This window comes from Hydra vulgaris, chromosome 03 (genome assembly GCF_038396675.1).
Source record: "Hydra vulgaris chromosome 03, alternate assembly HydraT2T_AEP".
NCBI classification, from domain to species: Eukaryota; Metazoa; Cnidaria; class Hydrozoa; order Anthoathecata; family Hydridae; genus Hydra; species Hydra vulgaris.
The window spans coordinates 43,839,236-43,856,871 of record NC_088922.1 but is presented as its reverse complement, the minus strand read 5'-3'; the positions used below and the strand labels follow the sequence as shown (position 1 = coordinate 43,856,871).

Below are 17,636 nucleotides of genomic sequence, written 5' to 3'. Positions count from 1 at the left end.
ATTTGTATGTGGTGTGGCGGAATAGTGTCGCAAAATTTTGATTGTCGCAAATTTTGATTGTCGCAAATTTGTTTGTCGAAAATGTGGAAAAGGAAGAGGGTTGCAAATTGTCACATAATTGATTGTCGAATAACAGAATAAGGAATAATGTCGAAAATGAATTTAATGAATAGTATTGAAAACAAAAAAACGGAATAGTGCCGCAAATGAGTTTATAGAATGATGTCAAAAACAAAAAAACGGAATAGTGTCGAATAATGAATTTAAGGTAATATCTTTGATTTTCAAATAGTTTGACATTTTTTAATTTTTCAATTAATTGCTTATAAGTCATAGTTCTCATATAAGTATTGATCAAGATAAAATTTTCTATCCAATCGTTTAAAGTTTATAAGATTTTAGAGGTGTCAAAATGGACCCTTTTTGCCCTTAAAATTGACTTAAAGGGATAATACTGTAGCGCAATCAACTGGTTTTTTTTTACGCCCACCCAAAGACTGTGCATTTTCTCTCTGCCAAATTTCAGCATAATACTATTTTAGTCTAGGTTTGATCCTATTTTTCGCTAATTCTCTCCGACTACAATTCCGTTTTTACTATTTGCGACACTATCGCTTCTATTATTTGCGACACTATTCCTTTTTTTCGTTTTCGACACTATTCCGATTTTACTGTTTGCAACATTATTCCTTTCACTATTTGCAACACTATTCCTTTTTTTGCGACATAAGGTCTTTTCAATATATTCAGCATTATTCCGAAATTCATTTTTTGACATTATTCCTATCACTCTTGTATATAAATATAAGGCGTTATGTTTAACTGTTATGTTAGTTGGAAACAATGATATATAAATAATATATATCATTGGTTGGAAATATGTCATCACATATTACATATGACATCATAAAAGTATTAGTAAAAAAAGCGCCAATTGAAAGAATTTTTGAAATTGTTTAATTGTTGCAATCTCTAAAATAAAATCACACAATATATGATTTACTTATAATATATTATATTAGTTAATGTGCGTAATTATTATTTAATTTTATATTTTAATTTGATTAGTTAACGTGCCTAAGTATTAATACAAAATAATGTTTATACAAACATGATTAAACACCATTACTTTCATAATTTAAATCGTAACAAGAAAAGAAATAACAAAGAAGAAGATAAAATGGTCAAAGCTGTTAGTGTTAAGTAACCTTGGCAAGCGAAAAATTGTTATTGCAAATAATAGCAATATTATTGATTTTTTAAATAATGGAATGCAGATTTATTTTTAAATTTTTCAGAAATACACATCTAATAATGATTATAGATTGCTGTTGAGAATAATGTAAAATTTTTATGTAACATTTTGCCTAAGCAAAATTTTTGCAAATGTATATGTATGCTATTTAATATTTTCATTTTAGTTTTTAATCAAGTTTTCATAAGGTAATTGCATATATAAGGTAAAAGCAGACTGCGAAATGTCCACCTTAAACAGATACATTTTGACATAAAATATATCTTTATTTATACCCATAAATATATATTTTATTTTATGATATGTTTTATTTTAAGTTGCTGCTTTTAAGTGGGGTTGTCTAGTTCTGGTGTCAAAGTTACCCTACATTACCTTTTTAATTTTTCAAACTCTTTGTAAATAAATTTGAAATATACTTAGAGCCTACAAAAGGGACATAGACAGGTCTGAAGAAAATGTATGTTTTGTTTTCATTTTAGTTTCAAAGTTGTGTTTTTATTTAAAGTAATGTTTTTATTTTAGTTTCAAAGACTTTTGCTTGCACAAGTGAGAAAATTTGTGGTATCACATGAAATGGATGTAATGTTGATGAAGATACTTTTGTTGCCATTCTAAATGAGCAAAATCTGGAAGTTTAGGCCTTGTCTTTACTAGTGTCTATGAATGAATGAATTTTCTCTTGTTAAAAACCATCTCTACACTAACCTTGAAAACTTTCATGCTTCTTCGCCACATCAGTGTTTATCTTTACCAGTAACAAATATACTTGGTCAGCCTTATATGTCATCATGCTCACCAGCAGAATATTGTTCACAGCATTTGTCCAATCCTCCACTAATAACTTATGATGAGACACTTATTTCACACCAACAATCTAGTGACCAATCAAATTTTGAGAGCGCAGCAGATGTATATGAATCAGTATTTATTCAGGAAGCTTTAGCTCAAAAATGTGCATTTCCACAGTCTTCATTAACAGACATTTCCAGTCTACTATCATACACTGCTCAAGTGGCTTTCGCATCTAATCCGCAAACAAATGCAATCCAAAAAGTAAGGTTAAATTGTTGTATTTGTGATTTTAAAACACATAGACCTTATATAATGATATCTCATCTTAAATTACATGGTCAGGCAGGTTCAGTAGTATGTGATGATTATTTTACTAAAATTGAAAGTGTTAGAGGTTTTCAACTTCTTTATAAAAGTCTCATTCCAATTAGTATGACTGAAGATGTTGAAAACACTTTTGAAGAAATTGACATTGAGATTCCTTCAGAGAATAGAAAACTTGGTGCATTAGCTCTACACCTGAGAAGAAAATATAGATGTTCTGTAAATGTAATCAATATTATTTTTTCAAATTTAAAAGATATTTTAACTGATAACATACCAAAATAGGAGCTATCTACAATTTGCTAGCAATTATTAGCAGAATATCCAAAAAAGCAGTATTTTAAAAATGCTTTCAATGCACTAAAGATTGAATCTATTTCTAAAAATGGCTTACAGTGATGCTATATTTCATTTAAAGAAATAGTTAAGTTTATTTTGATATCCCCTGAATATGATAAGTGTTTAAAGAATTCTTTTGAAATATTGATTTCATTGTTTTCAGATGATTTAGGTATTACCAATCCAATAGGTAAATCGAGAGGAAACCATAAGTTGTGGGTTTTGTATTTTCAGTTGTTAAATGTAGCTGATTATAGCCTCAGTAAAACGTTTTTAGTATTTTCCTTATCAATAACTGGTTCTAAATCAATTAAAAATAAAAGCTTCATGAAATCACTTCTATTTGATTTAGTTCAATCTTTAAATGAGCTATCTTTATTTGATTCCTGAACTTTAACCGATACTAAAGGTAAGCAATTTATAGTTAAATTGAAGAACTTCATTGGTGGTTTGTTAGCATGTAATGCAATTGCTGGTTTTAAGGAAGGCTTTAACAGGAAGGTTCTTAGGTGTTGTCAAGTTGTAATTCTACTCGTTCAGATATGCTTATTCACAATAGACATTCTCAGTGTATTGTTCGTGATATAGAAGATCATAAGATAACAGTCCAAGAACTTGATAATCACTTCTACCTCCCAAACGATGTCAAAAATGGTTAAAAATTGTTTGGTGTTCATTCTGCAAGCATTTTTTCAGAAATTAGAAATGTCACAAAACAAGTACTTTTTGATTTCATGCATAATTAGTTAGAAGGTGTAATACCTTTAAAGACAGATTTTTCTTAAATAACGCAGTTTTTTAAGGTTTATTTACACTAGATAGCCTAAATGACTTTGTAAAGTGCCTTCAGTATCCACAGGACAGTGAAAAACCACCTGTATTAGTCAATTTAATTATTAAGGGCAAATTTGTAAGTGCTCAGGTGCTATCTCTTTGTCGTGTTTTGCCAATTTTTTTGAGAACTATTGCAATTGATCTTCATTTTTCATGCCTAATTAAACTTCTTCATATACTTCAATTATGTCTTTCTCCTATTACAACTTATTTTGCAACTGATGTTTATTTTGCTTAGAGGGAAAAAAAGCTTATCATGCACTTTTTATGGAATTATATCCAGAAAAATTGATACCTAAGCTTTATTTTCTCATTCATTATCCACATCAATCCAGACAATTTAGTCCTCTACGATACCACATGTACATGGGATTTGAGAGAAAACACCAAGTAATTAACAATATCAGACATTTTACTTTTAAAAATATGCCATATGCTGCCCTAAAGGGAATGGTTTTAAACACTGTATCATCTTTTTACAGTTCTACTGGTGAGTTGAATAATAGAGTTTCCTGTGAATTAGATCAAGTAACTTTTAAGAAAAATGTAATATCTCGTATTCAGGTTAATGGTATTGAATATTGTCTTGGGTCATGTTTATGGTTTCATAGTGGTTCACAATTTCTTATTTATATAATAAAGGAGATGTAAGTCAGAGATGACAGAAAGTTATTTATTACAACAATAACCTTACATCTATATCTCCAGTCTGTTGCACATGATGAGATTTTTTTAGTGGCATTGAAGATATTACTATTCCTCTAGCTCCTATTTCATCTGAAAATATTCCTTTTCCTTGGCCTACATTTTACTTTAAAGAGTCTGGTAACATTTATATTGTACCCCAGCACTTCCATAATATTACTTGTAGATAAATAACTAAATACAGTCAGGAGTCATTCATAGAGCAGATATGCACCTATTTACAGAATGTGAAATTACAACCAAAAGTTTACTGAAAGAATAACTTTGCCTCAAACTATTTTTGACTGAGTTTGCAAATGTTATTTTGCCTCATTATATATATATATATATATATATATATATATATATATATATATATATATATATATATATATATATATATATATATATATATATATATATATATATATATATATATATTTATATATATATATATATATATATATATATATAAATATAAATATATATATATATATATATATATATATATATATATATATATATATATATATATATATATATATATATATATATATATATATATATATATATATATATATATATATATATACTAGATGAAAAATGTTACACTATTTTTTTGATTGAAAAAGTTGAGCATTTTATTAAAAGAATTCGTTGGAAAGCCCATTTTTTCTTAATACCAAATACAAACAAAGATAATGTATTTAATAAAAACCAAGATAATGATAATTATGGATTTAAAACAAAAAATACCCCACCTTTTATACCTGATTTGGAAAATTTTGAAAATGACCTATTGCATTTAATTAAAACAATAAAGTTTCGCCCTATAAAAAACGAATTTCAAACAGAATTAAAGTTAGATGTTAAAAAAATTAAATCAAACCCTAATATTTTGGTTTTTTCTGATGAAACAAATAACATTTACCAACTCACAAGAGAAAACTATGAAAAAATTTTACGCAACAATATTACTAGTTTGTATGAAAAAGCCCCTAAAAATTTGGAAAACGCAATTAATTTAGAAGCGCAAAGTATTGCTAAAAAAATAAACCTTGATAACAGAATCGAATCAAATGCCTCAGCCCAAGCCTTCGTAACACTAAAAGACCATAAATCAAATTTTCATGACTGCTTTGATGTAACAATGGGCAGTTATGACGGAGCAGAAATTTGTCAATTTGTTGGACTATATATTTTAGATTTGTTAAGTAAAATAATCAATATAAAAGATTTAGGCCTTTATCGCGACGGCGGTTTAATAGTAATGCGTAGAGAATCTGGTCCACAGCTCGATAAAATTAGAAAAGATGTTATAAAAATTTTTAAAAATATTGGCTTTCAAATCGTAGTAAACATAAATTTAAAAATTGTGAATTTTCTTGATGTCACATTTAATCTCTCTGAAAATTCATAAAAACCTTTCAAAAAACCAAACGATGAATTATTGTATATTAATATTAACTCAAATCATCCACCCAAAATTCTAAAACAAATCCCGATTTCAATTAATAATAGATTAAACCAAAACTCCTCTAATGAAAATGTATTCAATTCCTCTAAACGAATATTTGAAGGTGCCCTAAAAAGAAGTAGTTTTGAAAATTTTGAACTAAAATTTGATCCTGAAAAAAAGAATACAACAAAACGAAATAGAACTAGAAATGTAATTTGGTTCAACCCCCCATATAGCAAAAATGTTTCCACTAACATAGGAAAAGTGTTTTTTAAATTGGTCAATAACCATTTCCCGCCCTCTAATAAATTACATAAATTTTTTAATCGAAATACCATTAAAGTTAGCTACAGTTGTACAAAAAATATGGAAAGAATTATAAAAGGTCACAATAATGCTTTGTTAAACAAAAAAGAAATCCTAAATGAAAAAACTACAGAAAATTGTAATTGTAAACAAAAAAATAATTGTCCAATGAGTGGAAGTTGTTTATCAAAATATGTGGTATATAAATGTGTTGTTTCCTCTAAGAATGTACCTGATAAACAATATATTGGCTTAACAGAGGGTGAATGGAAAAAACGTTTTGCTAATCATAAGCAATCTTTCAAAAATAAAAAGTATTCAAAAGATACCATGCTGTCAAAATACATATGGGAATTAAAAGAAAAAAATATTGATGATTTTATACTGAATTGGTCCGTCCTTAAAACAGCGCCTGCATTTAACAATATTTCCAAAAAATGCATACTATGACTGCAAGAAAAATTTGAAATAATTACGCAGGCAAATCAAGAATGCTTATTAAATAAAATCGGAATTAATTTCTAAATGTAGGCACGAAAATAAGTTTCTCCTAAAAAACTATAAAAATAAATGAGTTCAAATAATATTTAATGTGATTTAAAATTAAATTCCTGTAATTTAATTTTTGTATAAATTGAAGTTTTATTAATTTGATATATACAGCTTTGGCCAAAAGTTTGGAACACCTTTTCATTTTGGGCGTTTTAGCCATTTTCGGCGTTTTAGTCATTGCGGCATAGTCTATAGACTATGCCGCAATGACTAATTTGCACTAATTAGTGTCAGTTGTTGAATATATAGAAGACAAGCTACAGAATGAGCGTTGTTTCCTATCTTACGCTTGAATACAAAGATATTTATAGCTTATACAATCAATGCACCATTGATTTCAGTATCAGCCGTTGTTCAGTATTAGAGACACACAACCAATCATCTGTAAAGCTATAAATTTCTTATGCAGTGTCTGACTTGTTTACGATTAATTCACGTGCATGTGTAGACGTCTGCTAACATGTTACAGGTTAGAAATTTCTATTTTTGGACTCTAAATATGACTTTATTTTACGTCCATATTTTTTAGTCATTTCAAACAGGTAGAAACTATAAATTATATTTTAGAAGGAGTAAAGGTTGATTTTTATGTTCAATTTACCTTGTTTTACTTAGTAGTTAATTAAATATTAGTAAATATTTGCAATTCAGGATTTTGTTCTGGGTGTGTTTGCAGATATTCCAACCCAAAATCTTCTAATGACACGTGGAAAGGAGTTGTCAGTCGCGAAACGTGCGCAAATTATGGTGCTCCACCAGCAAAACTTCTCTAAAAAGAGAATTTCAGCCATTTTGGGGTGTCCCGATTGGCAGTCATCAAAGGGATTGCTAGAGCAACAGAGTTGGGTACACTGGATTCACGCAAAAGATCTGGAAGATCACCTGTAACTTCATTATCAGCTGATCGTCTCATCCGAATGGCCTGTAATGCTCATCCCACGTGGTCCTCCTCAGCTATATCATCACCATGCTGGACCCACCAAGTTCCCGAATAATCAGGAGGCGATTGGTAAACGATTTCAATCTCCGGTGCTATCGTGCTGCAAAAAAAGTCAAGTTGACCGCTAAAAACATCAAAGACCGATTGGCCTTCTGCAGGAAGTACTGGCACTAGGTGGCAGAAAACTGGAAGAACGTGATGCTTTTGGACGAAGCTACCTTCACTCAGTTTCAATCAAAGTCATGTCGTATTAGGAGACCACCAAATTAATGTTTCAGTGCCAGATATGTAACACTAACGGTAATGAAGTCACCTACGGTCATGGTTTGGGCAAGTTTTAGCGCTGCGGGCAGGGGAGATATCTGGTTCATGCCACAAAATACAACAATCAATGGTCAGGTCTACCTTAGTATCCTACAAGAGAAACTTCCCCATCATATGGGGATACTCAATTGCACCACATTTCAGCATGATGGTGCTCCCTGCCATCAAACAAAGGCAGTGAGTAGTTGGCTTCGGGATTCTGGGATTGAGGTCTTAGGTCCATGGCCTGGATCAAGCCCAGACCTCAATCCCATTGAAAACATCTGGACCTTAATTAAGCAAAAGGTTGCTGAGCAAGCACCGACGTCAGAAAAGGATCTAATAGAGGTTATAAAGTGTGTATGGGTGACAGAAGTGAGTCAGCAGTATTGTGAGAATTTGGTGACCTCAATGCCCAGGCGTATAGAAGTTGTTCTGAAGAGTCGAGGACTATATAAAAAATAGTAACTGTGGATTTTTAATGACCTACTGACTGTAGATTAATTTCGTATTGTTATGGTAGTTAAATAAAATATATGTTGTTATGTTATTACACAAAATGTGTCGTTTCCTTCAAAAATGCAAAGGTGTTTTAAACTTTTGGCCAAAGCTGTATATATACATATATATATATATATATACCTATATATATATATATATACATATATATATATATATATATATATATATATATATATATATATATATATATATATATATATATATATATATATATATATATATATATATATAAATGGCCGCCGAGAGGAGGGGGGTAGACGGGAAAGATATCCGGGGCCCCGTGTGTGTACAAATAATTTTTTTTCATGAAGTCTTATTTATTCATCACTTATTTTTTGACTTAAAGATTTTTAACAAATATGCTTCTTTATATTCTTTCTATTTTTCTTTTGTAATATTAAAATTCGAATTTTTTCAATCGAATTTTTTTGAATTGAATATCAATCAAAATTAAAATTCGAATTTTTTCAATCGACGTTTTTAGCTTTTCATTTGTTAATTTTCTTTTAAAACGTTAACAGTTGTAAAGATTGCATGACTTCATCTCTCATTAATGCTGCATTTTAAAATTTTCGTTTTAGACACTGCTGATGTTTTTTGTAAGCGTATATTTTTAATTTTAGTTTACATTATGTAAATAACATATACGTGTTAAATTAAAACTTTTGATAAATATTACAATTGCGTTAAATACTAAATATTATTATTCAAATATTAATATTATTAAAAAAATGTTTTTATTAGTAAACTTTAATTTGCATTATTTATTTATAAATTCTGTATAAAGAGCTACGTTTTAATTTCTGAAATACAGAATATGATTTCTCGCCATAAATCTAGATACGAAAAACGTAAAGAGCGACAAAAAAGAAATGAAGAAAGTTCTAGAGGTATGAGAAGACTAGAAAATTTGGGGTTTGAAATTTCTTCAAAAACACAGAACGATGACTATTGCGATAATGGAAATATTGATTCGGAATCATTAAGCGCAAGGAATGAAACGGAATTTGTTGGAATTTCCGCGCAATCTGATATTTCGACACTTTCTTTGTATACTGACTATACCGCTTTTAAAAGAACATTTAAAAAACGTAGACACAAATCAAAAAGCAGAGATTGCAAGTACATTACTTATCGCCAGACATTCAAAATAAATTCATATCATGCTGTGCAGATTACTTGAGAACTTGTATTTTAAAGGAAAGAGAAACTATGAAGTATTATTCCCTTATTGTAGATGCAACACCCGATTATGCACATTTAGAACAAACAACATTCATTTTACGGTACGTTACTATTAAGTCCAACAAGTTCAAAATTATGGAAGGATTTCTTGCATTTGTTGACTACAATAAGAAGACTGGAGAAGATATTGCTAATATAAATATCGCGCACAAGGATATGATAACGGATCTAACATGAGTGGATCACATAAAGGTGCACAAGCTCGCATTTTGCAAATTAATCTATTATTTTTTCTCCTTGTGCATGTCATAGTTTAAATTTATGTGATGTTCACAATTTTCGGGGAAAAAACATACTAAAAGAAAAACAACAATACACGAGTTAATAAGGACACCTTTAAAAGAATTTAGATTTAATGTTTTCAATGTTTTCATGGATCGCATTATTGGAAATATGACAAGAAGATTTTATGAAGCAAAAAAAATAGATTCTTGATTCAATGTATTATGGTTGTTCCGTGACTTAAATGATCAAGAAATACAAAGTAAGTGTGAAAAGTTGCAAAAAATGTATGAAAATGGTATTGATGATCATCTTAGAGATGAAATACTACATTTCAAATCAAGTTATGATGCAAATATACAAAATATTTCTCTTCAGCCCGTTGAATTGTGAAATAAAATTAAAAAAAACAAACTGGATGTGCTGTTTCCAAACATTATAATTAAATAAGGCTATTTTGCACAATTTAAGCATGTTTTTTATACTTTGAGCATGTTGAAAAGAATAAAAAACGTATTAAGATCAACAATGACACAAAATCGTTTAAATGACTTAGGACTTTTATATATTGAAACCGAAATGGCTATAAAAATGGTAATTCTCTGGTAATTTTCAATAACCAGAGCACGCTTTCTGGTCCTGGGTATATGATTGATCATATTGAGGGCCTGTTAAGAAAACTTCTCCAGGGCTCGAAGTTTCTCTCAGAGGCTATGTATATATGTATATATATATATATATATATATATATATATATATATATATATATATATATATATATATTCAAGCCCGTTAAAAGCATAAAAATATTGACTTTATTTTCAACCTAAAATTTTTAATACCACTGTAAATTTATACCTAAAATATTGCGCGTAATCAAGGGGAAAATATTTGTAAAATAAATATAATATTCATTGTTTAAAAAATGGTTCAAAACTACCCCCTTTTACTTTAGGGTTAAAATACCAAGAATACCAAATAAGTCTGAAGTCTAGTTTAACTGAAACTACCACAAGTTATTTGTTATAAATTTTTGCTATATTTTAATTGCATAAGAGTCAAAAAAGTTTTGATATCAAAAAATCCAAAAACATATGCTAACTATTTAATAACCATTTCATAAAATAATAAAATCAAACCCTTCCATTGCACAGCAACAGCAATTTGTCAAACATGTGGAACACTTGACTTGAAGGTTGGTGAATAGTCAAACAAATTGCACGATTTTCCTTTAAAGCAAGATTTTTTAAAGTGTTCATTAGATTAAATGCTGTGGATGAATCCAATCCAGTAGTCGGCTCCTATTAAGTAATCATTAAAAATTTAAAAGTAAGCGCAATCTGTAATATGCTTCTTCATCCTTTATTATATATCTTGTAGGTGTATAATAAAAATTATTATTTAGTTATCATTCAGGTGCTTCAACATAATGGCGCTTATAAAAAGTTAAGTATTTGAAAACTAACATCCAAAATTATGCAAGCGGGATTAGTTATCAGTTCAACAGCAATGCTGCATCGTTTTGCCTCGCCTAGAAAATAAAGTATAAAAACACTTATAATATACAGTATGTTGAAATCTTATACAATAGTTGGATTAAAAGTTAATTACTAGAACCTCTCGTTCGGAAAAACTTATTTTTCATGTATGGTCATAGACGTACTAGCTAAGATTTGCAGGAAAAGGAGTTATTGCCATCCAAAATACTTCTAAAAATGGAGGCAACCGTGCTTAAAAATGTCTTAAAATTTTGTGAGGCTTAACAGAATCGAATCCTTTCATCATTAGCTCGTACGCATATGCATACAATCAAGACAGATAAAAAATTTTATTTCTTTATTTTTTTAGATAAAGAGACTCTTTAACTAAATACTGTTATTATGGGTCTAGTTTTTACCAGGTTTTTAATATTTAAGCTAGTAAGTCACACAACTTTTTAAATACATTTTCAATTAATTTAAAAGTTTTCAAAACAGAAAAATGAATAAATATACTCATCGGAAGTAATAAAGGAGCAGTATAATCACATGTATAACGGTTTTGTAAAAAACAGGAAAAAATAGTCTGGTAGCTGGTAAGCTGGTAAATTCAAATTGCAGCTTCAAGTCAAAAAAACTTATTCTTTTACTATTCCACTTTTAACAAGTGAACTTTCATTCATTATTAGTAAAAGACTTTCTTTTGTTTCGTTCGAAAGAGTGTGCAAAGTTAATGTTACTTTAATGTTACTGCTAACTAATTTACTGGTGGAATTTATATTTTTTACTGAATTTACAGATATCTTAAGTAGTTAGCCTACAGAAACTGCACTAAAATTTCAAAAAAAAAATTAAAGTTTTAATTTATTATTTAAGATATGATAAAGGTGATGGAGTGAGGCAATGCTAGCAACCAAAAATATTTTTTTTTGCAATCAAGTCCATTGAAAATCAATACAGTCAAAAATCATTTTTTTTATTTGAAATATATATATATATATATATATATATATATATATATATATATATATATATATATATATATATATATATATATATATATATATATATATATATATACATATATATATATATATTTGTATATGTATAAATCAGTCAAAAATAATGGCATTATTTTCTCAAAGAAATAAGGTACCTTTAAAAATTGCATTTAAGTTTTACCTCATATCCGTAACTTTACAAAATCAATCTAAATGGACCGTTAATAAACCCAATTCAATTATTTAACCCACTGAACTTAGACTGCTTTTAATTTAAAACTGAATTTGTGTACTTGGGTGTAAAAGTAGATTTAAATTTTAATTGCTTTATGAAACTTAAGTTTTTTTCAGTCAACCGCGCACTTCAAAAGCTTAAACAATATGTAATACTTTTACTTGCCAGATTAACCACAGGTAACAAATAAAATACTCAACCTCCTGAACAACCACGCGTGAAATAGTTGCCGCCCATTACTGAAAAACAAAAATATACAATTTAAATATACATATATTTAAACTTTGAGTTGAGCAAAAAATACGCATTATTATAATACTATCACCAGTATTTTCGCATTAAGATATATATTTTATAATATGATTACCAGTATTTTCACATTTACGTAGACCAAGATTTTCTATTACTTTGTCGACAACAGCAAGTTTTTCATTCCATTTCATGCTATCAGGAAGTCGGATTTTGCCTACAAACTAATTATGATAAATTTGATCAACAAATTATTTTTATTTATAGAATTGTTTGTAAGTTGTGGCTTTATGCTAACTAAATTTATATATATATATATATATATATATATATATATATATATATATATATATATATATATATATATATATATATATATATATATATATATATATATATATATATATATATATATATATATATATATATATATATTAGGGTGTTACATCCGCCCCTTATATTTTAAAAAAAATCTGTTCATATTATGAAAATTTTTTATTGGTTCTCACAAGCTACTTTGTTAAATTTTTTAAAAATTTTATTGGATTTAGGGGAAGCACAAGACCCTTGAACACTTACAGGGTCCCTAATGTTATATAAAAAAAAGTTTTCCGAAAGTATGTCATGTTGGGTCTCAAAAGAGTAGCAAAATTATATAAAAATTTTAAAAATAACAATCATTTTATTAAAAAATCAAATTTAAGATTTTTTTTGCAATAATTATCAAAAAAAATAATTTTTTCATTTTTAGGCTAATAAATGTCATTTTTTTGCAAAAAACTCTAAAATAATAGTTTTTTAATAATGCTATTATTGATTTTAAAATTTTTTAATAAATTCGCTTCTTTTAATACCCAACATGACAAACTAAAAAAAAAAATTTATATAATATTAGGGACCTGGTAAGTGTACAAGTGTCTGGTGGTCCGCCTAAATCCAACAAAATTTTGAAAAATTTTACAAAGTTGCTTGTGAGAACCAATAGAAGGTTTTGAAAATATGAACAGATCTTTTTTAGAATATACGGGGCGGATGTCACACCCTCATATATAATATATATACACACACACACACACACACACACACACACACACACACACACACACACACACACACACACAGAGGCGCCCACAGGATTTTTTGATGTGTCAATTTAGGAGGCCTTGCAAAAAAAAAATTTGGGGTTTTCATTTTATTTGAAAATATTGTAAAGTACATATTTTATGACCATGCAAAGTTTATATATATATATATATATATAGATATATATATATATATATATATATATATATATATATATATATATATGTATATATGTATATATTTATATATATATATATATATATGTATATATATATATATATATATATATATATATATATATATATATATATATATATATATATATGTATATATGTATATATATATATATATATATATATGTATATATATATATATGTATATATATATATATATATATGTATATATATATATATATATATATATGTATATATATATATATATATATATATATATATATACATATATATATATATATATGTATATATATATATATATATATATATATATATATATATATATATATATATATATATATATATGTATGTATGTATATATATATATATATATGTATGTATATATATATATATATATATATATATATATATATATATATATATATATATATATATATATATATATATATATATATATATATATATATATATATATATTAGGGTGGTTCAAAAAACAACTCTTTTTAAAATATCTGCTACACTTAACTAAATGTGTTCTATATAATACAAAAACACTAGGCTTAACATTTTTTTGAATAAAAAATATTTTTATGCCTCAAGACCCTTAAAAATTTTCTAAAGTATGTCGACCTGGTACTCAAAAAAAGTGAAATTATATAAAAACTTCAAAAATAATAATCAATTTACCTGAAAAACCTGAAATTTATCTGAAATAAGCCTTATTAAAGAAAAAAAACGCTTTTCCTACATTATTATATGTTAATTGAATCTAAACCTTTAACAAAAAATTTAATAAACTTAGTGCACAACCATGATTTTATAACCATGTAAAGAAATTAAACGTAAATTTTCTTACTTCTAAGGTTTGCCTAACTGTGAGGTGTGAAAAAAAGATATCCTCTTGCATTACGTATCCTATTTTTCTTCGATAGAATTTGGAATTTTTTTCTCCGTTTATTAAAATTGAACCGCTATTTAAAACAACACCTTTTGTTTTCCTGTTAGCTAGCAAATTAAGGAGAGTGGATTTACCAGCACCTAAAGTACGTATATATTTAATAAATTCATTTGCTCTTGTATGTGAAAAAAAGTTTTTTTTAAAAAGAAGCAAAAAAAAAAATTTTTTAAACATAAAACACATACCAGATGGGCCCATAATAGCAATTACTTCTCCTGGGTTTATTTCACCACTAACATTTTTGAGAATTTCTTTTTCATTGACACTAACATGAAGATCAATGAACTTTATTTGAATTTTTTCGTTTGTTCCAAATACTGCCATTTGTGGTATATTTAGTTCATGATTGACAATATTAGTTATTTTTATATTCTGCAAAGAAAATATATTTTTATATAGACTAATATCGAAAATATATATTAAGGTTTGGAGAAGATAATTCTTTTTTTATAAATTACTTTTACGTTTTGCTGGAAAGTTTTCGTAACTAAAAGGAAGTTCAATTGAACACATAGTCTAGATAAAGTAAAAGACACTTCACTCGAAACTATATATTTCAATGATGTATTTGTAAAGAAGATTCTATTTAAATGGAAGTTTCATTTAATAAAACTTTATCTTAAAGAGTTTCATTAAATCAGATTTCATCTCGATAAGCACGGGGCCTTGTCAGAAAATCCATAGCATTGCATAAAAGTCTAAACAAGACGCTAAAGGCTGCTTTTCCTGAAGGAAACGTTGATTATATATTTATATTGAAAGAATATAATAACTTATATTAACATATTATATAAAATCTTATTTTTAGCATAATTTTTATCAGAAATTTCAATTTGAGGTTTGTGCATGTTTTAGTTGTATCAGTTAATGAGGAACTTTTGATAGATGAAGGAAATTATTTTTTAACTGATGTTATTTCATACCACTTGTAACGCACTCTTTCAAAGTCTTTTTACTTCCATCTTTACCTTTATCTCTAAAACCTTTTCTAAATGCTAATACTCTATTGTCAACATCTTTACGCCCATTATAACAAAACCACCTGTTTCACTGCAATGTATGGAATGCCACTCTGGACTTTTTGTTACATTTTGAAAAGGAAAATATTTTACCTTTTAATTTTACTTCAAGAATATCCTTCAATAAATTTCTAACCTTGAGTTCCAGCATGCAATAGTAGATTTGAACTAGAAGATCCTTTTTACGAATTATATTTTTTAAAGACAGGGAGATTTTTTAATCTTCAACACAATATATGTATACGCTGATATGTTTTGTAAAACAAGATTTAAAACAAAGAATGAATATGACTTTTGTTGTGTTATGAAACATTAGAGAGTGACTTAAGTGAGCTCTTTTCATCTACCGCCAATCTTTTATATAGTCAGACAATAGAGCTTGGTTTAAAAAATGGGTTCAAAACCGAAGATGTTAAAAACCCGCTTTGTTAATCCAAGTTTATAACTGAATAAGTTATAAATAAGTTTGAATTACTGTTAATCCAAGTTTGTAACTGCTTAAGTTATGAATAAGTTTGAATTACTGTTAATCCAAGTTTATACCTGAATAAGTTATGAATAAGTTTGAATTACTGTTAGGCAAAGGAAGAACCTTTTATTATTCGATATAAAATTTAGATAGTTAAGTTTATCATCTTGTGTTATTTGTTGTGTTGTGTTACTGTTATCGCGTAGTTTGAAATTCGTTTTTTTTCGGTTAACAAAAACTCGGTCTTGTTAGCATTCAACATTATAAAACTTGCGTTAGTGTATATATTACAGGCTTTTATAAGCATTTTAATCCTGAAAGAGTAGAATTAAGAAGTATGTTATTAGCATATACTACAATACCTTTGTAGTTTCCATGTCATCATATTTTTTAGAATAGACATAAAAACAACAATAACTTTAATAATGGCGAACTCAGAATTATTACACTATTGTTTACGTTAACTTGGGTCTTACGTTGTATTTAAGTTTCGTTTAACTTTTAATAATGCAGCTTATGCTGTAAAGATGAGTTTTCACTCCTCCGTTTTTCTACGGGAACGGGATAGGGAAAGGAAAAATAATCACGTGGGTATGCGTAGTACAGATTTTAATTTGTTTGAAGGAAAACTACGCATGCCTATGTGATTATTTTTCCCTTCCTTATCTTGTTCACTTAGAAACACAGATGAGTGGAAACTCACCTTTGAAAGTAGAGATAATTCTCTGAACTTGGCTCAGACACACCTTACTTATGTTTTTGATACTCTTTTTAATCTGTCTACTGATCCAACGTATTTCTATGATAGCAAAGCTTAACATCCTTTTATTTTTCCTCCACTAATTCATTCGCTGTCACAACTTTTCTATATTCAACAAAAAAAAATTTCACTCAAAACTAACAATATAAAAAACACCATGTATCCCTACATCTTATACAAATCTATTGCTTACAAACTATAAAAACAATAGAGTTTGCTTTACTTTCTTTCCTAAAAACTTTACTTTGTATACGCTCATAAAGTTATCAAATACATTGTTCCACAGGGATCCATTTTATAATTTAATCAGTCTTTTATAATTTAATAAACGATTAACAAAGCTTTGCAAAAATATTAATCAAGATCTTTATTTTAGCTGGTTAAATGATAATCGTATTTCTTTTTCACCGCTC

General features: G+C 27.6%; 1 protein-coding gene across 2 annotated transcripts in view; it reads right to left on the bottom strand.

Annotated features, from left to right (window-relative positions):
• The window catches only part of LOC100208394 (uncharacterized), a 43,541-nt gene that overhangs the window by 16,114 nt on the left and 9,791 nt on the right, over window positions 1-17,636 (bottom strand). For both annotated transcript variants that reach the window (XM_065793334.1, XM_065793335.1), the window contains 6 exons: window positions 15,161-15,347; window positions 14,874-15,055; window positions 12,859-12,964; window positions 12,692-12,730; window positions 11,244-11,308; window positions 10,917-11,078 (listed from right to left, as the gene is read on the bottom strand). In XM_065793334.1, the coding sequence (XP_065649406.1) occupies window positions 10,917-11,078; window positions 11,244-11,308; window positions 12,692-12,730; window positions 12,859-12,964; window positions 14,874-15,055; window positions 15,161-15,299 (693 nt within the window). In that variant the 5' untranslated portion in view covers window positions 15,300-15,347. The remainder of the gene's footprint in view (window positions 1-10,916; window positions 11,079-11,243; window positions 11,309-12,691; window positions 12,731-12,858; window positions 12,965-14,873; window positions 15,056-15,160; window positions 15,348-17,636) is intronic.